Below are 27797 nucleotides of genomic sequence, written 5' to 3'. Positions count from 1 at the left end.
CCACCAGGGAATTCCCCCTGAGAGGGTGGAAGTATAATTGGATGGTCTTGGAACCTCTTTCTTAAGGATTCTCTTCCTTCAAGGATTCTGTAATTGTAAATACTAATGCAGTGGTTCATGATGTGTGCCACATTGCTGGCCTAGCTTTCCACTCATGTTACTTCTCATTTCACTTGCCACATCTACACATTCCCTACCCATAGCCAGCTTCTCTCATGTTGCTGTATTATTTCTAGAATGCATCCTTTTCAAAGCCCCTTCTCAAAGGCCTAATTTGATTTCATTTTCTTCTCTATAGAGTATACTCCATTGTATCACTAACAAAGTCTGATTCATGTTTATATCCATCCTTCCCCCTCATTCTAGGTTCTTACTTCTTGTGTCTATATAATAATTTTTTTAAAGCAAAGATGAATATTTTTAATGATAAAAGGAGCAATTCACAAAGAAGATAGATATCATAAACCATTAGATATCTTATCAACAAAGAAACAAAGATACATAAAGGAAAAATCAGAAGAAATATAAAGGAAAAGAAAAAAATATAATCATAGTGAGACATATTAACATTTCTCTGAGAATATTTTATCAAGTGCAGAAAAAATAAGAATAGGAGCATCTTGAATGATGTCATTAATAATTTAAATATAATAGGTTTATATTTAATTAATTTGTATTAATCATATCCTACACAAATATATTTAAAATTTTGTATCTCATATGTTGTTATTAGATGTTCATAGGACATTTAGAGAACCTGGCAAAAAGATAAACATTACTTAATTTCAAAAAGTAGAATTTTTTTTGGTGTTTGATTCATTTATACGCATGTTATTTTTGAAATTATTTTCCATTATAGGTTATTACAAGATATTGACTATAGTTCCCCATGTCACACAGTAAACCTTTGTTGCTTGTTGCATATCTATTTTTTTAAATTAGAAATCTAGCCAATAATTTTTAAAGGTTAAATTAAATAGATGGCTCTTAGAACTAAAAGCATCAAGCAGAAGGCATCTGTCACCAGGAATACATTTTGATAAGATTCAGTTTAGATAAATGACTGACTGTAATAGATACCAGATTAGAAGTCATGGAACTTTAGAGTGGCCAGGTACCATGAGATCATTTGGTCTGACTTCTTGATTTCAGATTTTGACTCAAGAGTTGACTAGCTGGAGATCACACAGCTGGTCAATGGCAGGGCTGGAGCCTGAGGCCTTGGGAGCTCTTACCAAGATGTAGGTGCCTCCTTTATATGGCCAGTCATTGCCCACCAAAAATGGTAAAAATAGAGGAGGTTTAAGTTTGATTTTAAGACACAGTTTGAGGATAGAGAGTCTTCTGTGATAGTTTTTAGAGTGATGTTTGTCTACTTTTTTTGTCTAAGAAATATAGTTTCTATTTTATTACCTCACTATGGCTAGATTCTTTTGGTATCTTCCAGGACAAGCTATTATCATTTGCATCGTTTAATGGTTTGTTATTCAGGCAGGCTCAATAAAGCACTTAAGAGATTAGAGTTCTATAGATGGAATAAATAACAGAAGGCAAAGTGCCCATTCCTATACTTGACATTGCAATGAAAGGCAATCAGTAAACAACTGTGGACAGGATCAAACAAGCTGCTGAGATTTAGGGGCCTGCCTTGTCCTAGACTAAATAGATACAGAGCACATCAGGGACAAGGTTAAAAAAAGAACAGGATGAGCAATCAAATAGCAACATCAGGAACATTATTAGTAAAAGGAATATATTTTATCCTTGAATGCAGTCTACAAATGTGTGCCTTTGAGAATCGAATGAATGAAATCTCTTTTTCCTTTATCTTGCAAAGATTTTGGATTTACTATAATTTTGGCACTCTTAATCCCCCTGCCTTTCAGACTGGCAATATCAGGGGTGTAGCAAGTATTTTCTGGACCCAGGATCAACAGGTGGTGGAGGAGTATATGATGAAGATGAGCGAGAGTATTTGCTGTGAGCAAGTATCTGTCTTACATGGTGGGGTTGGACACTTTGTCAGGGAAACGGTGTCTGTTTGCTTTCTCATAATAACCTGCTCTTTCTGTTGTTCTTAAGCCCAACTGCAATTAAACATTGGTTATGCTATTTTTCTCTGTCTAGTTTCTAAATCCTCCACTTTGTACCTCTCTTGTTCTCTACATTCCACCTCCTCCATTAGTGTCTCCCACATATCACGTACTTCAATATTTATTGACTGAATTGGTACATGTCTACTGGACTTAAGGACAAACACAAGGGAGAATACAGAAGTAAATTGCATAGGCTGTTGGGCAGAATTCCTGGGTTCATCAACTGACTCCCAAACTTTTAATTGTGTAATTTTGGGCAACTCATTTAACCTCTCTGTGCCTTTGGTTTCCTCACGGATAAAACGGAGGTTGAAGTTCCAGTTTCATAGAGTTCTTGTGAGGATTAAATGAGTTCATCCAGATAAAGCATTTAGTACAGGGCTGGCAATAATAAATGCTCAGTAAACACCGATTTCTGTTATTAGTCATCTTTTCACTAATGAGAGATATTTTAAGGTATTTATTTCTCCTTTCATGCAGCTTTTGGATTGCTTTGGGATTCCTGTGTTGATGGCTCTTTCGTGGTTTGTTCTTTATGCAAGATACAGAGTGATCCACTTCATTGCTGTGGCTGTCTGTCTGTTGGGTGTAGGAACTATGGTTGGTGCAGACATATTAGCAGGGAGGGAAGACAATACAGGTGAGACTGTGTTACTTGTTTCTGGTGTAGTCACAGAAGACAGTTTGCTTATGTCTTCACTTTTATTTTGCAAAGATAAAGTAAACGGCAGAGAACATGTCCTGATTACCTATCTTAAAATTTTTATTTTCAGATTTGTTTGCTTCTGCTACTATGACCACTTCAACAGAGCAGTCTATGTTCCTACCTGCCCAGAGTCCTTACTTTTTGTCACACTAGTTTGTTCTGTGTCCTGAGAGAGAACTTTCTTTATATATTTGCAATAATCTTCTTTTGGCCCATACATTTAGATTAGTTGCCGGAAACCCTACTGTAGATTTTGTTTCCGTCAAAAAGGAGATGTTGTGTTCACTAAATGACTTCTATTTCAGTTACTCTGTAGATGAGAACATTTTGATATTCTTTATGTCAAGGTTGAGATAGTTCATATTATAAAATCCAAATAAGGTCTATGAATTTCCCCAATCTGCAAGCGACTTCAGTGTCTCCTTTAATTGAGAAAATCACCTTGCTTCCCTGTAGTTATCAGTGAATTCCTATTAATAAATTCCATTAATTTCCCATGTCATAGAATCATTTTCTGGGGCCTTACATTATGGTATACACCACCATCTTCCAACCTGTTAGTCTCCTGAAGATCCAAAACAAGAAAAATGAAAGCAGAATTGTGCCAGAAAATGAGAAGAGTAAGAGTCTTTAAACTTTTAAAAATCAGGGTTTCTTCTTCTGTAAAATCTTATTTAGATGATTATGAGCCAGATAAACTTCTGGAAGCAAGCTGGAGAGTTTTCCCTAGTGACAATGTATCCCTTTTTATGGCTTATCTCTCTATAGGTAATAATGTACTGATTGGTGACATCTTGGTCCTTCTTGGAGCTTCCCTCTATGCTGTTTCTAATGTGTGTGAAGAATACATCGTGAAGAAGCTGAGCAGAAAGGAGTTTTTAGGAATGGTGGGCTTATTTGGAACAATTATCAGTGGCATACAGCTGTAAGATTCTAAACATATCCTTAAAAACAAAATCAGCAAATATGTCATAGATGATTAGTTTCCAGCTACTAACATTCATTGTTTATTTGGCCTAAATTCATATTTGAAATCAGTAACTTGCTAAATATCTATTAGAAGATTGTTGAAATGTCAGTAATTATGCCTCATTTTTTTTTACACGTTTGATGCTTAAGATTACTGCTTATAATATCATTAGACTTTATATTACCAGTGAAGACTTTCTTTTTCAGTTATTCCTGGAAAATATTAACTTCCTATTCATAATATCATGTTTCCCTCCTGTAGCTGACTACCACTAAACAGTGCTTCTAGGGGTGTCAAACATGTGTTTATGGACTCCTTTGAGTTTTATTCTTTGTCATTTAATTAAAGATAGTTTTTTTTTTTTAATATTTTATGAAAACCAAAAGTCAACATAATTCATCACCTTAAAAGCTGAAGCACTTAAAGTGAAGTACTTAAAGCTTGAAGCAACTTACTTGTTTATAAAACAGTGAAAATTTATATAAAGATGTCTCTGTGACCTCTTGTTTTCATCACAGATTGATTGTGGAATATAAGGATATTGCCAGCATTCACTGGGACTGGAAAATTGGTATGTATATATATATATATATAATAATTTTTTTTAGTCTTTTCCCTGACACACACCAAGAAATATTTTAATAATACTATTTAGGCATTTTTATATAAAATCACGTAATTTAGTACACAGAAAACTATAGTGGTTTATGTCAGGTTTTCTCTGAGAACTTGTAAATGAACCCCCGTAAAAGTTAATCCTTAATCTTTACCTTCAAGAATAACCGTTCTTTACTAGGAATTCTGAATAAGACTGACCTTTGGTCACACTAGCTTTCAACTAGATCTGTATTTCGTGTCCTCAGACTTCTTGTGAAGATTGCCTGCCTGATATGGTCAGTGAAGTATTAACTTAAATAATCTGATGGTGTGTAGTCACTACCACCTTGCATTACTCCTCTCATCGGATAGTCTTAAGCATCTGCACAGATAAACAACAGAAGAAAGCAGTAGTGGGACAGTCAGGGAAGATTTGAACCTTATGGATGGAAAAAAGTAGTGCATGAGTGTCACTGAATTGAAATTCATTTGCCATGCTTGGATGATTTCATTCAAGTAAATAACTTAGATTTCCTGTGTGTGTACTGTGTGTGTGTTGAGTGAGGTTGGAGAAGCGATTGTGAAGCAGAGATACTTAGTACTCAGCACCCACGTGACTAGCTCTCTTATGGGATGAACAAAAGTTAAGACCCTAACAACCGCCTTTGATGCCCTAAGAATACTTTACTCAACCACACAAATCATGTCCAACCATGATGCCTTTTATCATTGGCACCTCTCCGGGCAGGTGTGGATAGCGTGGAGTGAAAAGAGCTGTTAACTTACACTGTAAGCAAGATTCTATGGCCTTGATCATCTAACACTCTGTTGGGTTTTTTAAGTTCTTCATCTACATCACATGAGAACTTTGTATGTCTCATTTGTAATGCTTACTGTTAACGAGGGACTTTGTGGACAGTATGTTAAAGGATCAGGGGATTTTACGTCAGGCAAGCTTTGTCCTTTATCTTTTGATTTCTTCCTTTAACACTGGATATTCCATTTTCCCCCCACAGCCCTGCTATTTGTAGCGTTTGCCCTCTGTATGTTTTGCCTGTATAGCTTCATGCCACTGGTGATCAAAGTCACCAGTGCCACTTCTGTCAACCTGGGCATCCTGACAGCTGACCTCTACAGTCTTTTCTTCGGACTCTTTCTGTTTGGCTATAAGGTGAGCAAATAGATCTTGTTCAAATAAGAACACTTGTTTGGTGTAAAAGAAGCAGTGGATTTCTTTAAAATTTTAGATCCCCAAATAAAACCTTCTCATCTCCTTAGCAAGAATTTCTTACTGCCTTAGAAATCTATCTTTCCATAGCATAAAGCTTGTTAAACTGCCTGCTACTACAATCATTTGAACAAATAGAATGTCAGCTGTTGCTTGGTAATGTTACTTTTAGCTGGGTATAGCAACTGTATTTCTTTATCCTTATAAAGTTTGAGATCTGGGTGGAAATTACATGGTGTTGATTGACACTATTCCCAGGAATTGACCATGAACTCAGAATGCCTAGTTCAGTGTGTTCCGAGAAATTTCTGCTTGAGAAGCGTAAACCATTTTTGCTTTTCAAGATTATGTCATAGGAAATAGCTGTTGTCTTTGCAAAAAAACCTGCTGGTTGTGGTATTCACGAACTAAGCCTGAAGAAGTATTTATAGCTTTTTGGTGGCATCATTAAAAAGTGACAGATGTCAGAGTGAATCAGAACAGTGATCTTGATGGCTTTAGGTTCTTTCCTGTGATAACAATCATTAAGGGGTACAAAGCAAGCCTTTCAAGTGTGTTAGCTGTTCTGTGCTGGTGTTATTGCATTTCACATGGCTACCTCTAGAGGACCAGGGTGATTTTATTCTGCAGTTCAAGGCCAGGTGACGGCTACCAGAGAAAGCTTGAAAGCTCTGCGGTATAACTTGTGGCCTGGCTCACCTGTGCTTTTTTTTTTTAAACTAAACGTATTGAGATAGCATTAGTAGTTTAACATTTACCTTTCCCTCGTAAGTAAAATAATGTCCAAGGAGGAAGTAAGCTTAAAGAAATAAAAGCTTCAAAGTGCAAATACACTTGTCGCTACCTATTATAAGCTCCCTAAATGTAGATATTTGCTCTTTAACTGCTACTAACTTTAATGAGAAAAAGCCTTTTTGTGTGTCATTTTTTTGCCCATATGATTTACACTATTGTTTGCAAAATGGAACATGCAAACAACAAATTCCTTTGCAGTTCTTTTGCTTCGTGTTTCTTTGTCCCTGCATGTCTAGCAGCTCACTTTTAACTCAGATCAGATTTTATTCTTTTTGTTCAGGTAAAGGAAAGAGGAGGTCCACTGTGATCTTCAGAGTAAATTACAGAGGTTGGAAATCATACAGAACATAAGGAAGATACCTAGGATTTTAGAAGAAAATTTTAAGTAAAGGATCATAACTCAATATATCACCAATTTTAAAAAGTGTAGCATCTAAGATAACTTGGGCTCTGATATTTTGAAACAGTTGAAGAAGATGTTAAAAATTTCTACCTTCATTGGTGTCAGACTCCATCCCCCTGGACTGATCTTTAGTAAATACTCACCGAACAGAGTAGCCACAGAAACTTCCTGTATAGGTCCAGACACAAAGGGTAGAATTAAAAAAAAGGTAAGAGCCTTTAATTCAGGAGACTTATTATCTCACTCCCTCAGAGTCTTTCTCTTCTAATAAAAGTGCCTCCATTTAATCACCTGGAGGCTCAGATGGTAAAGAATCTGCCTGTAATGCAGGAGACCTGAGTTCGATCCCTGGATTAGGAAGATCCTCTGGAGAAAAGAATGGCTACCCACTCCAGTATTCTTGCCTGGAGAATTCCGTGGACAGAGGAGCCTAGTGGTCTACAGTCCATGGGGTTGCAAAGAGTCAGACATGACCGGGCAATTAATACTTCTTAAGAGGAACAAGACTTTTTTTCTTATAAACATTTAAAACCTCCAAATCAAGCAGAACATGTTTTGAATAAGTTACTTAGGTTTCCTCACAGTTAAAAACGAACATTCTATGGCAGAGCACAATTGACTTTTATGATACTGTCTTCAAAAGTTTAGGGTACTCTAAATAGCTTTAACTATCCCTTAATCTTCTCTGAATCACATCCCCCACCCTGAACCCCCCCCCCAAAAAAAAAAAAAAAACACACATTTATTCAATACTAGCTATGTGCTGGGTGCTGTGCTGAGATTGGATCCAAAATGAAACCCATGGAGGAAATTAGTTTGGCTCCTGCTGTGCTTGAAATGATCACTGGCTTTACATCATCATTGAATCCATTGGAGGCCTTCCAGCTTTGGGGAGGGCCCTGGCTATTCCAGGGTTCTAAAAGTTTAAGGTTAAGAAATAATTGAGCATCTATGAAACATTAACATGTTGAAACCAATGGTGACCTGTAGAAGCCCACAGCTGGAGGTGACCAGCAATCTATGTAATACTCATTTCAAAACCTATTTCGTTTCTCTTTACCCTGGGAATGTCTCTCACTTTTTCTTCTCCCTCATTTTATTTCTCTTTTCCTTCTCCAACCCATTCTGTTTTCTTATTGTTCCATGCCATCGTTATGTGTTGTGTCTAGGGTCCAAATGTGGGTCTTTCTTTTTAGTCTCTCCACTAAGTAAGTGGGACTGGTTGTGAGGTGGGATGTAGCTGTATTATTGCAGAGAAAGGCAAGAGGTCATTTCCTAGAGATCTAAGATTTTTTACCCAGTTGACTGATGGGCTGGGTAATGTTGGCCGAGATCACACGTTCACCAGTACACATACTTGGGGCAGTTTTGGTCCTTAGTATCTCCCTGGACAACTTTCAGATAAAAAGATTATGAGAAGGCAACTCTCCAAACTCAGTGGACAGAAGGCAGCAGCAAAGATATGTGTATGTGAGAGAGCACTATCCATAGCCTATCCTCTCCTCCTAGTTTTCAGGACTGTACATCCTGTCCTTCACCGTCATCATGGTGGGGTTCATCCTGTACTGCTCCACCCCGACGCGCACGGCAGAGCCAGCTGAAAGCAGTGTACCACCAGTCACCAGCATTGGAATTGACAACCTGGGACTGAAGCTTGAGGAGAACCTGCAGGAGACCCACTCTGCAGTCTTGTAGCTGGAGAAGAAGGCATACACGTCCCCCTGAGGTTTCCTGGGAAGCTGGGAACTGTCACCTGGATAAAGCAGAGCCTACGGCTTTGGGACACTTGAAAACTTATCAGAGTGAACACTCCATAGCATTGGGTTTGATCCAGTTGGATTTTAAAAGGAATATTAAAATAATGTATCAAAAGTGGAAATGCCAAAATAGAGCAGAAGCCGAGGCTAGGATTGTGCTTCTGTGTGTTTCGGGCCCAATACCTGTTAGTGTCAGGGAGACAAGGTATGGGGCGCATCCTGGGCTGTTAGAAGCACAGGTGGGAAAGCAGGATTGGGCAGATACTTGGGTGTGAGCCAGACTCAGGCTGTCCAGGATGGGCTAGGTAGTCAGGAGGAGGGGCAGCCCAGGGTGGTTGGGAGTAGCTTTCCTCATTTTGAGGCATCTGATGTGCTGAGCCAATTATTGTCCACAAGCTTTGTGGCCTTTTAGGAAAGGGAAAAATGGGTGGGGCAGCACTTGAGAAATCCTGAGATACAACTGTGAGTACCATAGAAGCCGTCAAGTAGAGTACAGTAAACCTAGGAACCTTCTCCCAATTGTTACTATGCTACTTCTTAGCAAATAATGTGCCATGCGATTTTTATGATACCTCTTCAATACAGAGTGTTAATATGCAGTGTCATTATGATATCAACTGCCAGAATACCACTTTGTAAAAACTCTGTATGTGAACTTTTTGGGGTGAAAAATATAATAATGAAACTGAGGGTAAATTCGTATTATTAAAAGATTTTGATTTCATGGAAATATATTTACTGTGTGGTTTCTTTGATTACCTAATTCCCCTTGTGGATTTTAAATGACAATATATTCAAGATTTCCTCATATACAACTTTTTAGAATCATGTCTTCTTAAGGTGGGACAGCCTTATCTATTTGGGGCTATGTCAGAATGGAGGGGAAATCAGAGCAAGCTCCCAAGTTGTTTGCTGGGATAAACATTTAAAACTTTTGACTTACCTTAATGAATTTTTTAAGAAAACTTTTTTAAGTGAAATAATCTTTCATTTCCTGCAGCCAGTTAAAACTGATGTTTGGTTTTCACTCTTTACCATTAACAACTGTCAGTGAGTGGAAAAAGGTTATGTTAAAATGTTTGACTCTTTGGAGAAGACTTCCAGTTTGATTAATACACTGATTATTTCTTAAAATACCTTGATTAACAATAAACCTGTATCTATGGGGATAGTGGTGAACTAGCCTCAATGGCTCAAGCGGTAAAGAATCCACCTGCTACGCAGGAGACACAAGAGGCTTGGGTTCCCTCCCTGGGTTGGGAAGATCCCTTGGAGCAGGAAATGGCAACCCACTCCAGTATTCTTACCTGGAAAACGCCATGGATGGAGGAGCGTGGCAGGCTACAGTCCATGGGGTCGCAAAGACTTGGACATGACTGAGCAGGTAAAAAGACAGAGACAGACAGATGGAGAATCTCAAGTGACAGTATCCCACTGGATACTCAGTATCCAGTATTCTGAGTCTGAGCTCAAATGAATCTGTGCTACTATGAAGCCTTTTTTAGGCTGTCTAGGCTGGGTCTCCCCCTCCTTTATGTTCCCAGGGGCCCTTGCTTATTCACGTCTTCGTTATAACACTTAATGAATTGAGGTGCTTGTCATTTACTTGTCCCTTTTCACCACAGGTTGAGCTCTTCCATGTCAACAGCTTTTTATCATCTTCCTAGTCCTTCTTGAGTGAAGTGAGATTAGTGAACTTTGTCTTTGGTCCCAGTTCAGAACATTTAAGGAGAGTCTGATCTAAAGTAAGGCCTTTTACGCAGATACATGTCTGTTGTTCAGTTGCTAAGTTGTGTCCAACTCTTTGTATGACCCCATGGACAGCAGCACACCAGGCTTCCTGGTCCTTCCATATCTCCCGAAGTTTGCTCAAACTCATGTCCACTGAGTCGGTGATACCACCCACCCATCTCATTCGAGGTTGACATCATCTTCTTCTGTCCTCAATCTTTCACATCTTTTCCAGAGTCAGCTCTTCACATCAGGTGGCCAAAGTATTGGAGCTTCAGCTTCAGCGTCAGTCTTTCCAATGAGTATTCAGAGTTGATTTCCTTTAGGATTGACTGGTTTGATCTCCTTTCATCTAAGGGACGAGAGTCTTCTCCAGCACCATAATTCAAAAGCATCGATTCTTCAGCGCTCAGCTTTCTTTATAGTCCAACTCTCATATCTGTACCCAACTACTGGAAAACCACAGCTTTGACTATGTGGACCTTTGTCAGCAAAATGGTATCTCTGTTTTTTAATGCGCTGTCTACATTTGTCATAGCTTTTCTTCCAAGGAGCAAGTGTCTTTTAATTTCATGGCTACAGTCACCATCCATAGTGATTTTTGAGCCCAAGAAAATAAAATCTGCCACTGTTTTCACTTTTTCCCCGACTATTTGCCATGAAGTGATGGGTCTGGATGCCATGATCTTAGTTTTTTGAATATTGAGTTTTAAGCCAGGTTTTTCACTCTCCTCTTTCACCCTTATCAAGAGGCTCTTGATGTCTGTAGGGAGTAAATTATCCTACCGTGCTCTTTTTTTACCTATTGCCCTTAATCCTGTTGTTCCTCCTTGCTTGCTCCCTTTGGAAAGGGCCAGAGGAGTTCCAGCCTAGGCATCTCAAATTAAAATTCAGAATTCAGGGTGCCAAAGAAGCAATGCTATGAATGACATTAAGAAACTATATAATAATACTGCAAGGCTGTGCATATAAGCAGGGGCTTCGCCGGTGGCTCAGCGGTAAAGAATCGCCTGCAGTACAGGAGCCTCAGGAGACACGGGTTCAATCCCTGGGTTGGGAGGATCCCCTGGAGGAGGGCATGGCAACCCACTCCAGTATTCTTGCCTGGAGAATTCCATGGACAGAGGAGCCTGGTGGTCTACAGTCCATGGGGTTGCAAAGAGTTGGACATGGCCAAAGCAACTTCACACACACACAAGGCTGTCCATCCTGGTTTAAGTAAGTTGTGAAGACTGTCGGTTTAACTAGCCTACATAATGCCACTTTCTTGGAAGATGTGTTTTCAAATATCTGGCTTGCACACCAGCTTTTAAAAGACAACACATTCTTAAGCTGAGAACCTCCTATAAATTCTCAGTCTATTAAAGCAATATTGATTTTTCTATATTTTTGTAGATATTCATGTCATTAAAAAATATTCCTGCTGAATAGTATAATAGAGTTTCTAGATCTTTATCTAGTGTTGTATAGAGGTAATAAATTGTGCAATTGGACTGTGGTAATACTGTCAGAAGAGAGTGCTTTGCTGGTACCATTTTCATTATTTGCCTTTTGAATTTAGATTCTCTTTTTTGGATGTGCTGTGCTCAGTCACTTTAGTCATGTCTGACTCTTTGCAACCCAATGGACTGTAGCCCACCAGGCTCCTCTGTCTATAGGATTCTCCAGGTAAGAATACTGGAGTGGGTTGCCATGACCTTCTCCAGGGGATCTTCCCGACCCAGGTTTCAAACTCGAGTCTCCTGGTCTTCTGCAGGCAGATTCTTTACCCACTGAGCCACCTGGGAAGCCCCGTTTGTGGATGAGCACTTAACATTTCTTACCTTTCTGATATAAGTGTTTCAGAGTATTAGAATGTAATATCAGTAGTTTCCAACAGGTGGCGCTTTAACAATTAGAAAAAAGACCTGTGACATTAAACAATATTTTGTAGCGCCGCCATCATGTTCTGTTAAATCAAAGTGTTTTAAAAGAGAGGATCTTGATGACTGTCCTCAGCAAGGATTGCCTTTGATTAACGGTTGAAGAATGCACATCTCATAAAAGTCGAAGTATCCTTTATGGGTCACCTAGTTTGGTGGCTAAAGTGAAAGCAGAATCTAAGATTCCTTTCAGGTTCACTGAAATTCCTACTACTTGAAAACAGTGAATTCTGAGCGGGCTGTGTGTGGTCCCTGTGGAACTGCTGAGCCAGTGAATGTGAATGCACCTCAAATGGGAGGAACCAGGAAGATTTTCCTTTAAAAACTAGCTTGATGGTGCAGTTTTCTATGTGGCTCTGGAGCCTGCCCTTTTAAGAAGCTGTCAAGATGCATTTCTGTGAGGTCTTCTGTATGCCTAGTCACGATTCTTTTTTCTGTCATTATTATGGTGATGTACCATTTTCATCCACATTTAATCACTTAGTATCTGGACACATTTTCAGCCCTCAAAAGAGACCAATAAATCAGAGAAATTCAGCAGATAGCCACTTAGCTTATTAAAAGGCAAGAGATTTATGAGGAAATTGGGTAATGCTAAACATGCAGTTCTTCAATAGTATTTTTATAAAGAGTGTTTTGAAAAATTTTGCAATATATATGTGGTATATCAGAGGAATAAAGCCTCTTTAGCAAAATTTTTGGAGAAGGCAATGGCAACCCACTCCAGTACTCATGCCTGGAAAATCTCATGGACAGAAGAGCCTGGTAGGCTGCAGTCCATGGGGTTGCTAAGAGTTGGACACAACTGAGTGACTTCACTTTCACTTTTCACTTTCATGCATTGGAGAAGGAAATGGCAACCCACTCCAGTGTTCTTGCCTGGAGAATCCCAGGGACGGGGGAGCCTGGTGGGCTGCCATCTGTGGGGTTGCACAGAGTCGGACACGACTGAAGTGACTTAGCAGCAGTAGCAGCAGCAAAATTTTACCTGTAGAATTTTTTGTCCCAAAGTTTCTTCATGCACTTTATTCTTGGTTTAAATATTGCCCTCTTTTAGCAATTTTAAAGTGCAGACACTTTAGAAAAGAAAATTGGGAAGAGAAATGATACCGATAAAAAACATAGGCCATTTGAATAATTATTTGTTCCAACTACCATAACAAGCATGCAGATCATACCCCTATAATCATCATTCAATCAGCTATTCTTCACAGCTTGCCCAGTGAGGAGGCTGGACTCTATAGACCAAAAAAAGGTAGAGGATTTGCAGTGCTAGTAACAGGATCCTGGAGTCCCACTTTCCATGACCTCAGAAGTTGCTCTCTTTCTGTTGTTGATGGTGCTTTTCCATTTTTGCCTGAGTGTTTCACATTCTTTCAGATTCATATTCTGACTTTGGCCTTGTGGACCTTATCCCCACCTGCTGCTGCTGCTGCTAAGTCACCTCAGTCGTGTCCGACTCTGTGTGACCCCACAGACGGCAGCCCACCAGGCTTTCCCGTCCCTGGGATTCTCCAGGCAAGAACACTGGAGAGGGTTGCCATTTCCTTCTCCAATGCATGAAAGTGAAAAGTGAAAGTGAAGTCACTCAGTCGTGTCCGACTCTAGCGACCTCATGGACTGCAGCCTACCAGGCTCCTCGGTCCACCTAGGTCTTGATAAAAGCCTGCTAGTTCAGTGCATCTGCCTGCAGTGCAGGAGACCAGACCACTGCATCTGACTGCAAAGAATCTGCCTGCAGTGCAGGAGACCTGGGTTTGATCCCTGGATCAGGAAAATACCCTGGAGAAGGGCATGGCAAACCACTCCAGTATTCTTGCCTGGAGAATTCTATGGGCAGAGGAGCCTGGCAGTCTATACAGTCCATAGGGTTGCAAAGAATCAGACCTGACTGAACAACTAACACTTTCATTCTCGCACACAATTCACAGTCCAGTGCATGCACCTTTATGTGAAGGCGCAGACACACACACCACTGTCACCACCATCATCACCATCACCAACTCCTACGTATTCCCCTGCCCCGCTGCCTCCCCATCCTACCCCGTCTTATTAATATTTTCCCAGGAATTGCAGTTGTTGATAAGATTGATTGCAGCAGTTTAAGGAAATATACCCTTACCCCTGACACATATCTAGAGCCATTCCTGTAAAAGTTCACTTTCTTCGGCTAGTTGTTGGATTAAGTGTACAGACACACCTCATTTAACTGTGTTTGGCTTTGTTGGGTTTTGCTGATATCACTGTTTTTACAAATTGAAGTTTTGTGGAAACGCTGCTTTGAGGAAGGCTATCAGCACCATTTTTTCCAACAACATTTGCTCACTTCATGACTGTGTCACATTTTGGTAATTCTCGCAACATTTCACACTTTTTCATTATTATATATTTGTCATGGTGATCTGTGATCGGTCATCTTTGATATTATAATTTTTCAGGAGCCACAAACTGTGCCCATATAAGACAGTAAACTTAATTGGATAAATGTTGTGAGTGTTCTGATTGTTTCACTAACCAGCCACTCCCTTGTCCCTCTCCCTCAGCCTCTCTATTCCCTGAGACACAATATTGAAATTTGGTCTATTAATAACTCTGCAGTGGCTTCTAAGTGTTCAAGTGAAAGGAAGAGTCACATGTCTCTCACTTTAAATCAAAAGCTAGACATGATTAAGCTTAGTGAGGAAAGCATATTGAAAGCAGGAAAAAAACTAGGCTTCTGGTGCCATTTAGCTATGTTGTGAATATGAAGGAAAAGTTCTTGAAGGAAATTATAAGTACTACATCAGTGAACACGTGAGTGATTAAAAAAAAAAAGTGAAACAGCATTATTGCTGATATATTTTGGTGGTCTGGATAGAAGATCAAACTAGTCACAACATTCACTTAAACCAAAGCCCAGTCCAGGGTAAGGTCCTACTCTTTTTGATTCTATGAAAGCTGCAGAAGAAAAGTATGAAGTTGGCAGGGGTTGTTCCTGAGGTTTAAGGTAAGAAGTCATCCCATAACATGAAAGTTCAAGATGAATCAGTAATATAGGATATATATATGTATATATATATAGGAACTGATATATATAGGATATATATAGGAGCTGCTGATATATATAGGAGCTGCACAGTTATCCACAGGATCTAGCTAAGATAATTAATACTAAGATAATTAACACATGTATACCTGTGGCAGATTCATTTTGATATATGGCAAAACCAGTACAATACTGTGAAGTTAAAAAATAAAATAAAATTAAATTAAAAAAAATAAAATTAAAAACACACACACACACACACACACAAAATTAATACTGTGGTTCCTCTAAACAGATTTTCAGTGTAGATGAAAGAGCCTTCTACTGGAAGAAGATGCCTGCTAGGACTTTCATAGCTAAAGAGGAGAAGTCATTGCCTGGCTCCAAATCTTCAAAGGTCAGGCTGATTCTTTTTTTAAGGGTCTTTTTAAAACAAGATCTACTGTGAATAAAATGCTATCAAACAGCATTGCAAGCTGTAGAGAAACTGTTCGTGAAAGTTAAGAGTCAGCTGATGCAGCAAACCTTATTGTTGCCTTATATTAAGAAACTGTCACAGCTACCCCAACTTTCAGCCAACGCCACCCTGATCAGTTGGCAGTCATCAGCGCTAAATAGGCAAGACTCTCCATCTGCAAAAGGATTAAGACTTGTTGAAGGCTTGGATGAAGGTTAGCACTTTTAAGCAGTGTTTTACAATTCAGCTATATACATTGCTTTTTTAAACATAATACTATTGCACACTTAGTAATTACACACTTAATAGAATACACATAAATTTTATGTGCAATAGGAAACCAAAAAAGAAATCATGTGTGACTTTAAAAAATATTTTTAATTTGAGGATAATTATTTTAAAATATTGGAGAAGGAAATGGCAACCCACTCCAGTGTTCTTGCCTGGAGAATCCCATGGATGGAGAAGCCTGGTAGGCTGCAGTCCATGGGGTCCCACAGAGTCAGACACGACTGAAGTGACTTAGCAGCAGCAGCAGCACTTTAAAATATTGTGATTGTTTCTGCCATACATCAACATAAATCAGCCATAGGTTTACACATATACTCCTCCTCTTGAACTGCCCTCCTACCTTCCTTCTCATTCTACTACTCTATGTTGTCACAGAGTACAGAGTACCAGCTTTCGGTTCCCTGCATCACACAGCAAGTTCCCACTGGCTATCTATTTTACATATGGTAATGTATATGTTTCAATGTTACTTTCTCAAGTCATCCCACCCTTTCCCTCCCCTGCTGTGACTGTGAGTCTGTTCATGTTTATGTCTGCTTTGCTGCCCTGCAAATAGGATCATCTGTATTATCTTTCTAGATTGCTTATATATGCATTAAATTATGATATTTGTCTTTCTCTTTCTGACTTACTTCACTTTGTATAATAAGCTCTAGATTCATCCACCTCATTAGAACTGATTCAAATGTGTTCCTTTTTATAGCTGAGTAATATTTTATTGTATATATGTACAATTTCTTTATCCATTCATCTGTTGATGGACATCTAGGTTGCTTCCTTGTCTTAGCAATTGTAAATAGTGCTGCAATTAACACTGGGGTACAAGTGTCTTTTTCAATTATGGTTTCCTGAGGGTATATGCCTAGTAGTGGGATTGCTGGGTCATATGATAGTTTTATTCCTAGTTTTTTTAAGGAATATCCATACTATTGTCCATAGTGGCAATTTCAATTTTCATTCTCACCAATAGTGCAAAAGGGTTCCCTTTTCTCCATACCCTCTCCAGCATTTATTGTTTGTAGACTTTTTGATGATGGCCATTCTGACTGGTGTGCTGACTTGCTTTTTTGTGATATTTGCTCTATTGCAGTGGTTGAAACTCATAATATCCCAAAGGTATGCCTATATATAGTGATTTTACTTGGACACAACTGGTGTGCAACATTTATTTAGTCTCCCATCAATTTAGAACATTCAATAGGAGCGGGAGGGCCAGGGCTTGATCTCTGATCTGATAACTAAAGTGAGACATGTCAGAGCAGGGGGATTTGGCTTAGTTGGGAATCAAATTTGGCTGATGAGCACAGTGTACTCTCTTGAGAACTCTTTGGACATGATGTAGAAACATGGTTCAAGTCCACATCTCCTTGTGGAGAGCAGTGCAGGAACACACTGTGTGCCCAGTTGCTCAGTCATGTCCAGTTCTGTGACTGCATGAACTGTAGCCTGCCAGGTTCCTCACAAGAGGACTCTCAGTTCAATCAGTTCAGTTGCTCAGTTGTGTCCGACTCTTTGTGACCACATGGACTGCAGCACACCAGACTTCTCTGTTCATCACCAACTCCCAGAGCTTGCTTAAATTCATGTCCATTGAGTCAGTGACACCATCTAACCAGCTCAACCTCTATTGTCCCCTTTTCCTCCTGCCTTCAATCTTTCCCAGCATAAGGGTCTTTTCCAATAAGTCAGTTCTTGACTAAAGTATTGGAGCTTCAGCTTCAGCGTCAGTCCTTCCAGTGAATATTCAGGATTGATTTCCTTTAGGATTGACTGGTTTGATCTCCTTGCAGTCCAAGGGACTCTCAAGAGTCTTCTCTAACATCATAGTTCAAAAGCATCAATTCCTCAGTGCTCAGCTTTCTTTATAGTCCAACTCTCACATCCATACATGACTATTGGAAAAATCATAGCTTTGACTAGACAGCCCTTTGTTGGCAAAATAATGTCTCTGCTTTTTAACATATTGTCTAGGTTGGTCATAGCTTTTCCTCCAAGGAGCAAGCGTCTTTTAATTTCATGGCTGCAGTCACAATCTACAGTGATTTGGAGCCCAAGAAAATAAAGTCTGTCACTGTTTCCACTGTTTCCCCATCTATTTGCCATGAAGTGATGGGACCGGATGCCATGATCTTAGTTTTTTGAATGTTGAGTGTTAAGCCAGCTTTTTCACTCTCCTCTCTCACTTTCATCAAGAAGCTCTTTAGTTCCTCTCTGCATTCTGCCATAAGGGTGCTGTCATCTGCATATCTGAGGTTAGTTGTTCAAGCTGGATTTAGAAAAGGCAGAGGACAAATTGCCAACATCCAATGGATCATAGAAAAAGCAAGAGAATTCCAGAAAAACATCTACTTCTGCTTCATTGACTATGCTAAATCCTTTGACTATGTGGATCACAACAAACCTAAAAATTCTTAAAGAGATGAGAATACCAGACCACCTAACCTGCCTCCTGAGAAATCTGTATGCAGGTCCAGAAGCAACCGTTAGAACCGGACATGGAACAATGGACTGGTTCCAAATTGGGAAAGGAGTATGTCAAGGCTGTATATTGTCACCCTATTTATTTAACTTATATGCAGAGTACATCATGTGAAATGCCAGGCTGGATAAAGCACAAGCTGGAATCAAGATTTCCAGGAGAAATATCAATAACCTCAGTAGGACTCTGCTGCTGCTGCTGCTAAGTAGCTTCAATCATGTCCAACTGTGCGACCCCATAGACAGCAGCCCACCAGGCTCCTCCGTCCCTGGAATTCTCCAGGCAAGAACACTGGAGTGGGTTGCCATTTCCTTCTCCAATGCATGAAAGTGAAACTGAAGTTGCTCAGTCGTGTCCGACTCTTCATGACCCCATGAGTCCTCTTCGCAGTAGGACTCTAGGCTAGGCCTAAAGACACTGTCTAGGAGATCTATTCATCAAAAGTGGGGAACGCTCAAATTTCCTGGACTTCAGTTACTACAGGCTAATCTTTTAGAAGAAGGCTGGTTAGATAATGGGAGGACATTCATACAGATGCCCCAGACAGGGATTCAGGGGGCAGGGAGAAGAATTTGGGGAAGATGAGAGTCCCAGACCTCTTAGTAGTAGGATGAGCTCAAGAAAGGTAACTCAATTTGACTCCCAAATGGGCCTGTGCTCTTAGAATATTCTTTAACCTTCTAATATGGACATTTCTCCAGCTGACTATTCCACCACTGAGCTCAGTAAGTTTAACTGAAGCACATCATAGTTTCTATCCCCTTCACTTTATCATCTGTATTAAATTTTAATGTAGCAGGTGGAGAAAACCTTTTAGAAAAACTTTTGGAAGGTTAAAGAACATTCTAAGGCCTATTTGGGGACCGAGTTCTAACAGTTAAAAGCAATACCTTTTAGTTTGCTTATCTTTAAAATTTTCTTACCTTGTTACTAATTTTGCTAGTTCAACATGCTGGATACTGCAGCTGGGAATGAATCATGTGTTTTGAACTTAGTGAGACAGAAGAGAAAGTGCTACAGGCACTCTGAGAAGGGAGATAATTCTGTGGACTCCATCTGCTAGGAAGGAGGAGACAGACTTCAGGTGAAGCTTGGACAATGAAGTAAGTGTGAAGCACACAAAGATGACGTGGGAGAAGGACTTGAACCTGATTATAATTAAATAATTATTATTTAGATATGTGGAGAATTGTGAGCTTTAAGCATTGACACTCAAGAACAAGATTTGACAGTACTTGATTTGGTAGCATTCAAACCTGCCAGAGAGTGTTTTTGTCCTTGAGAATTTGAAAATAAGTTCTGAGCTTCCCATTTTGGCTGCTTCCCAGAGACAGGCTTGCTATCCATGGAAGTATTGGTAGTGCTAGCCAGAATACTTAACATTCTGTTACATTAAATCCTGAGAGAGATGGAATTTTTCATCTACATTAAAAAAAACCATAAACCAAAACACACACGACCAAAACACCCCTGGGTGAATTGGAGTTCAAAAATAGATTGGCAAACCTGGCCAGAGATCTCTTCCAGAGGAAACCAGCAGCCTTGGGACTGCAAAGCAGCTGGCATAGTGATTGTGAGCAAAGCAAGATACAGTCTTGGCTCTTCCTATTGCTGAGTGAGTCTCTGGCAAGTGATTTCATTTATATGTCTCGGGTGAGAGAACACCCATCAAGTGCTCAGTACATGAGGCACTGCCCCTGTGGCAATGTTTGGGGTCCACTGTCCCCTGAGGGACATCAGTGATGCCAGTGAAAGAGGAGAGTGAGAAAGCTGGCTTAAAACTCAACATTCAGAAAACTAAGATCATGGCATCTGGTCCCATCACTTCATGGAAAATAGATGGGGAAACAATGAAAGACTATTTTTTGGGGTTCCAAAATCCCTGCAGATGGTGACTGCAGCCATGAAATTAAAAGTCGCTTGCTTCTTGGAGGAAAAGCTATGACCAACCTAGACAGCGTATTAAAAAGAAGAGACATTACTTTGCCAACAAATGTCCATCTAATCAAAGCTATGGCTTTACCAGTAGTCATGTATGGATGTGAACGTAGAACCATAAAGAAAGCTGAGAGCCAAAAAATTGATGCTTTTGAACTGTGGTGTTGAAGAAGACTCTTGAGAGTCCCTTGGACAGCAAGAAAATCCAACCATTCAATCCTAAAGGAAATCAGTCCTGAATGTTCATTGGAAGGACCGATGCTGAAGCTGAAACCCCAATACTTTGGGCACCTGATGTGGAGAACTGACTCATTGGAAGAGACCCTGATGCTGGGAAAGACTGAAGGCAGGAGAAGAAGGGGACGACAGAGGATGAGCTGTTTGGATGGTATCATCAACTCGGTGGATATGAGTTTGAGCTAGCTCCGGGAGTTGGTAATGGACAGGGAGGCCTGGTGTGCTGCAGTCCATGGGGTTGCAGAGTCGGACACAAGTGAGCAACTGAACTGAACTGTCGCCTGAGGGTGCCAGCTCTACCTACCTGGTCTTGCAATCACACTCTTGTCACACACTTTGGCTGTTTCAAGTTTCATAATCTCATTGCCTTCTTTTTCATCTTGAGACATCCACCTGTTACTGCTGTTGACAGTGAAGGAGGAAGATCCACTAATAAAGGAAGTCCAAAGTAACTTGTCATTATTAATGTCACAAATATATATTGCTCTGTAAAATGGGGGCTCAGTTATACCACAATTATTTTATTAATGAATTACTCTAGAACTCATAATCCTATTAGCAAGATGTTCTCTTCTTAGATAATCAATCTGATTTCGGTATTGACCATCTGGTGATGTCTATGTGTAGAGTCGTCTCTTGTGTTGTTGAAAGAGGGTGTTTGCTATGACCAGTGTGTTCTCTTGGCAAAACTCTGTTAGCCTTTGCTCTGCTTCATTTTATACTCCAAGAGCAAACTTGCCTGTTTGTTAGTCCAGCTATCTCTTGACTTCCTCCTTTTGCATTCCAGTCCCCTATGATGAAAAGGATATCTTTTTTTGATATTAGTTCCAGAAGTTCTTGTAGGTCATCGTAGAACCATTCAACTTCATCTTCTTCAACATTATTGGTTGGGGCATAGATTTGATTAATGTGATATTGAATGATTTGCCTTGGAAATGAACAGAGGTCATTCCGTCATTTTTGAAATTGCACCTAAGTACTGCAGTTTGGACTCTTTTGTTCACTGTGAAAGTTACTCCATTTCTTCTATGGGATTCCTGCCCACAATAGTAGATACAATAGTCATCTGGGTTAAATTTGCCCGTTTTGGTCCATTTTAGTTCACTGATTCCTAAAATGTCAATGTTCATTCTTGCCATTCCCTGTTTGACCACTTCCAATTTACCTTGATTCATGGACCTAACATTCCAGGTTCCTGTTAGGTAGATAGAATAGGATACAGGAGTCCAAAATGGCAGTGGCTAAAAGATAAGGAAGGGAAAAACCTACAAAAATAGAACAAAGGAAGGTCAAAGGAAGCTCCGAGGACCGAGGACCGGAGTGAGGACTTCAGGTAGAACAAACAGCACTCCTGGTTAGCCCAATTTGCATAGGGCAGGCCCAGGGGGAGGGAAAAACATATAAAAAGAAGAGCCAAAGGTCTCTCTCGCTCTCTCCCCTGTGTGCGTGCTCTCTCTCTCTCTCTCTGTCCCCCAAGCGCTGGAGCGCTCCTCTACTCTTTTTTCTTTGCATCTTTGAGTTGACATGACCTCACGCTTCGAGGATGGATTCTCCTGCTATCTTCTAAATAAAATAGAGCTGTAACACTGATTTGTCTAAGAGCTATAACATGGTTTGTCCAAGACCCGAGAGCTGTGACTCGCCAAGGGCTTTAATGTCCGTCACTCCAAATCTCATCCAAATTGTCATGAGACAGAACAGAGGAGCATACGCTTGCCTGACATCCCATGACTCGGATCTAATCTGGCTGAAACAACCTCAGTGCAGCCCCCTCAAGGAGGAGGCCAAGCACAGCAGGAGCCCAACTCAGCGAAAGCTCCCGTGGTAGAAGCGGAATGCGAAGAAAACCCAGCGCAAGGGAACTGACAAGAGGCCCATCGTGCTGGAGACCAGGACAGCGAAAAAGAAAAACGAACTCAGCAGAAAGCTCACGCAGCTCAGTCTCAGATTCCAGGAGACCTCCAGTTAAGGTAGGAGGTCCTCGCTCCTATGGCTGGAGGGACATGCCTAACGAAATCTTAATTCCTTTACAATCTCTCGTTTCCTGTTTCCTTGAACCCCGCCCCCCTCCCCCCCAACAGGCAGGCGGCAGTGGGCACAATTGAGGGACTCTGGAGAGGCTACTCTTTGGTAAGTCCCAAAGGCACTATCTGCTGAGCCCCAGTAGCTGTTACCCAAGCCGGTGGGGGTTCTTCTGTCCTTACTCTTCTCTGTGCCAAGAATCAGGCCAACGAAAACTGTGTACACAGGTCAAGAATTTAGCAGATTTTCTGGCAGACTATGAAGGGGATTCTTTGGCACGTTTTTCCCACTGCTTTTTCCTTCTGTCCTTCAGCTCTCTCCCGGGACTCAAGCCCGGCCAAACCCAGGATGCCTGACTTTAGGACCTAATGAAGCTCAGGCTCTGATGTCTCATTGCAAAAATTCATTGAGAGACAAAGCAATAAGTAAGAAGTGAATTTGTTAGGATTCAGAGAGAAGCCACTCTTCAGAGTGTGGGTCATTGCCGAGAGCAAGGGCATGGAATGTAGCCTGGAAAAACAGACTGGTTCCAAATAGGAAAAGGAGCACGTCAAGACTGTATATTGTCACCCTGCTTATTTAACTTTTATGCAGAGTACATCGTGAGAAACACTGGGCTGGAAGAAGCACAAGCTGGAATCAAGATTGCTGGGAGAAATATCAATAACCTCAGATATGCAGATGACACCACCCTTATGGCAGAAAGTGAAGAGGAACTCAAAAGCCTCTTGATGAAAGTGAAAGTGGAGAATGAAAAAGTTAGCTTAAAGCTCAACATTCAGAAAACAAAGATCACGGCATCCGGTCCCATCACTTCATGGGAAATAGATGGGGAAACAGTGGAAACAGTGTCAGACTTTATTTTTCTGGGCTCCAAAATCACTGCAGATGGTGACTGCAGTCATGAAATTAAAAGACGCTTACTCCTTGGAAGGAAAGTTATGACCAACCTAGATAGCATATTCAAAAGCAAAGACATTACTTTGCCAACAAAGGTTCGTCTAGTCAAGGCTATGGTTTTTCCTGTGGTCATGTATGGATGTGAGAGTTGGACTGTGAAGAAGGATGAGCGCTGAAGAATTGATGCTTTTGAACTGTGGTGTTGGAGAAGACTCTTGAGAGTCCCTTGGACTGCAAGGAGATCCAACCAGTCCATTCTGAAGGAGATCAGCCCTGGGATTTCTTTGGAAGGAATGATGCTGAAGCTGAAACTCCAGTACTTTGGCCACCTCATGCGAAGAATTGACTCATTGGAAAAGACTCTGATGCTGGGAGGGATTGGGGGCAGGAGGAGAAGGGGACAACAGAGGATGAGATGGCTGGATGGCATCACTGACTCGATGGACGTGAGTCTGAGTGAACTCTGGGAGTTGGATGGACAAGGAGGCCTGGCGTGCTGCGATTCATGGAGTCGCAAAGAGTCGGACACGACTGAGCGACTGATCTGATCTGATCTAATCTGATCTAGGCTTTTCGAGTGGGGTGAATTCATATGCTAAAGAGTGGGAGGATCATCCCAGCCACTGGGGGACCACCCACTCCTCCCTCTTTTGACAGTGCCTTAGAGCTGTCCTGCCACCTCTGGGTGTGTCTTTTGGCTTATAGATTAGAGATTAAAGTTTACTTGAATTTGACTTGTCATGTTAGACCCAATTGCTTTTAATTGGTTTAGTTATGCCCTTGTACTATGTCATTCTTTCAAAGGTTGTGCTCTGCCTCCTTCCCTCCTGTTTCATGCTACTTTCCTCAGCCCCATCTGGGCCCACAGTGTTGCCTGTACAATCTTCTGGAGGGACAACCAGAAAATAGCTGGCCTTGGGAGGGAAATACTGTATAATATCCAACCCCTAATCCTACCCAGCACTGGTCACGCTGGAGATCTTGGGGATGCCCAACTCCAGTCTGGGGGTCCCAGGAGGTCAACCTGCCTTGACCTGCCTAGGAATCTGGCCCTCGAAAGGTTGTCACGCCTCAACCTGCTCGGGGATCCGCCAGTCCCAGGGGTCCCAGGAGGTCGTCACGCCTTGACCTGCCCAGGGACCCAATTCTCGGGAGGCCATCATGCCTCAACGAGCCTGGGAATTTGATCTCTAGGAGGCTGTCACCTCAGCCTGCCTGGGGATCTGCACTCTGACCTGGGGACTCCTGGCTCTCAGGTTGCAACAGTACTGGCTAGGATAAGCTTCAGAAAGACTCACCCCTAAGGAAGTCCACCCATGGAAACAGAATTACTTGTGGGAACGTGCCTAGTCTCAACAATAACTCAGGAGCCCAACAAGAACCTCATTCCCTTTCTGGAAAGGCTAAAAGAGGCCCTCCAAAACTTTACCAATCTGGATTTAGACTCCTACGAGGGACAGGTGATTTTAAAGGACAAATTCCTGTCCCATTGTGCATCAGATATCAGAATTAAGTTACAACAGCTACAGCAGCAGGACCCTGCTGCCTCTTTAGATGAGATGATCCAGATAGCCACCAATACCTTTTATAACAGAGAACAGGAGAAGGAGGCCAAGGTCCAGGAAAGGGAGGAAGGAAAGAGACAAGGCATGCCCAGATGCTGGCCACCCTCCAGGGAAGCCCTAAGGCAAACCCCGAGTCCTTGAAGGACAAGGCACGAGGCAAATGCCTAATCTGTAAATAGGCGGGACATTGAGCCAAAGAGTATCCAAACCGTGAGAAGTCTCCTAAAATGGCTTGCTACAAATGCCATCAACTGGGACATTGGGCAGCACTCTGTCCTCGGGACCCAAGAGCCTGAAGGTCAAGTGCCAAGCCTTCCCTCACGATGGTTCAAGAGGACTGAAGTGGCCCGCTCCAACCAGCCCGCCTGTCACAGATAACCATCACAGGGCTGGAGCCAAGGGTGCAACTGGATGTGGCAGGTAGGTCCGAGAATTTCTTGGTTGACACAGGGGCTACCTACTCTGTCTTGATCTCCTACTCCGGAGCCTTCTCCTCCCAAATCTGTACAATTTTGGGTGCTACAGGAAAAACAACTACTAAAAGATTCACCCGAGCACTTCTTTGTTGCTGGGATGGACAAATATTTTCCCACCAGTTTCTGGTGGTCCCTGAGTGTCCTACTCCCTTATTGGGAAGAGATATACTCACTAAATTGGGGACCACCCTTGTGATGGGAAGCTTTTCAGCCCCTAGAGCCCTACAGCTCCTGGTTACTACTGAATAACCCATTACACCTTCTCCAAAAAGCTATGGGAGGACAAGATTAACCCCCAGATGTGGGACCAGGGAATTCCTGAACGAGCCCACCAAGTTGAACCGGTCATCATTGTCCTCTGAGATCCCACTCGGTTTCCCAACTGGAAACAATATCCCCTCAAAAGAGAGGCTCGGGAGGGACTACAGCTTTTAATAAATAAATTCCTTGCTTGTGGGCTATTGGTTCCCACCAATTCGCCATGTAACACCCCAATCCTCTCAGTAAAGAAAAAGGACGGAACCTGGTGAATGGTTCAAGATCTCCAGATCATAAATGAAGCTGTAGTCCCCCTCCATCCCACAGTACCCAATCCCTATGTAATCTTGGGAGAAATCCCACCCAGTGCTAACTGGTTTACAGTCTTGGATCTCAAGGATGCATTTTTTTGCATACCACTGGCTAAAGAATCCCAATATCTTTTTGCCTTTGAGTGGGAGGCCCCAGGAGAAAAACACCAACAGATGAGTTGGACAGTATTACCTCAGGGGTTCAGAGATAGCCCCCACTTGTTTGGACAGGCCTTTAGTTGGGATCTCCTAGATCTGGACCTGGGACTTAATGGGAAAATATTACAGTACGTAGATGACCTACTAATCTGCCCTCCAGATGAAGAAAGTGCCCAACAAAATGCAATTCAGGTTCTAATTTTTTTTTTTTTTTTTGGCAGAAAGGGGATATAAAGTCCCCCGTGCTAAGGCACAAATGATCGAGACAAAGGTCACTTATCTGGGAGTTCAGATTACACATGGGTCCAGGAGGCTGTCCTCTGATTGGGTACAAGGAATCCTCCAGTTACCCTCCCCCACGACTCAAAAACAATTGTGAGCTTTCCTGGAGCTAATTGGGTATTGTAGAATCTGGATACCCAACTATGGTCTAATTGCCCAGCCCTTAAAGGGACGAGATGATTCAATCCCACTGATGTGGGGAATTCCTTAAAAGAAGGTAGAGGCTACACTAAAACAGGCCTTAACTCAGGCACCTGCCTTGAGGTTGCCAGACCCAGAAAAAGCATTCCAACTTTATGTCCATGAAAGAGAGGGAATAACCTTGGGAGTGTTAACTCAAAGGCTGGGATCTGAGCCCCAGCCTCTAGCTTATGTATCCAAGAGACTAGATCCAACCGCCCGAGGCTGGCCCCCCTGCCTTCGAAATCTTGAAGCTATTGCAATCATGATAGAAGATGCTTTAAAACTCTCCTCTGGGGGCAAACAAACTATTTTTACCAGCCACCAAGTAAAACAACTCCTAAATGGGAGAGGCCATTTATGGATGTCTGATCAAAGAATTCTCAGATATCAAGTAACACTGATGGAAAATCCAGGCCTCACTCTACCCCCTTGTGAGGTTCTTAACCCAGCCACCCTCCTGCCTACCCCCGAGGGCTCTCTCCCCTTTCACTCTTGTCTAGAAACCTTGGACCACTGGACAAAACCCCGAGAGAGATTGTTGGAAGATCCTCTGACCAATCCCGAGGAAATCTGGTACACTGATGGAAGCAGCTTTGTCTTAGATGGAAAAAGAAGAGCCAGGTATGCAGTAGTCTCCAGTTTTGAGACCACAGAGACTAAGCCTCTGCCACCAGATACTTCAGGCCAATTACCTGAGCTCATAGCCCTGACTCGAGCTTTAGCGCTGGGAAAAGGAAAAAGAATAGCCATTTACACTGACTCCAAGTATGCCTTTCTGGTGCTACATGCACACGTGGCTGTTTGGAAAGAAAGGGGCCACTTGACCACCCGAGGGTCCCCAATCAAATATGGTGATCAAATTCTTATACTCTTGGAGGCAGTGCATCTGCCCACTGAGGTTTCAGTCTCCCACTGTAAAGGACACCAAAAAGGGAGCACAGAAGTGGCACGAGGGAACCAAGCAGCTGATCAGGTAGCTAAGAGAGCAGCATTACAGAACAATGACCTA

The 27797-nt window shown here is 41.6% G+C and overlaps 1 protein-coding gene across 1 annotated transcript in view; it reads left to right on the top strand.

The window, feature by feature from the left end:
* Positions 1–9286, top strand: part of SLC35F2 (solute carrier family 35 member F2) — a 120934-nt gene extending 111648 nt beyond the window's left edge. The window contains exons 5-9 of the mRNA XM_002692963.7: positions 2577–2736; positions 3571–3727; positions 4291–4343; positions 5386–5540; positions 8305–9286. Coding sequence (XP_002693009.4) covers positions 2577–2736; positions 3571–3727; positions 4291–4343; positions 5386–5540; positions 8305–8490 — 711 coding nt within the window. The 3' untranslated portion in view covers positions 8491–9286. The remainder of the gene's footprint in view (positions 1–2576; positions 2737–3570; positions 3728–4290; positions 4344–5385; positions 5541–8304) is intronic.
* Positions 9287–27797: the final 18511 nt, after the last annotated feature.

This window comes from Bos taurus, chromosome 15, assembly GCF_002263795.3.
Source record: "Bos taurus isolate L1 Dominette 01449 registration number 42190680 breed Hereford chromosome 15, ARS-UCD2.0, whole genome shotgun sequence".
Taxonomy (NCBI): domain Eukaryota; kingdom Metazoa; phylum Chordata; class Mammalia; order Artiodactyla; family Bovidae; genus Bos; species Bos taurus.
Note: the sequence above shows the minus strand (reverse complement) of the source record. Positions and strands in the feature narration are given on the sequence as shown.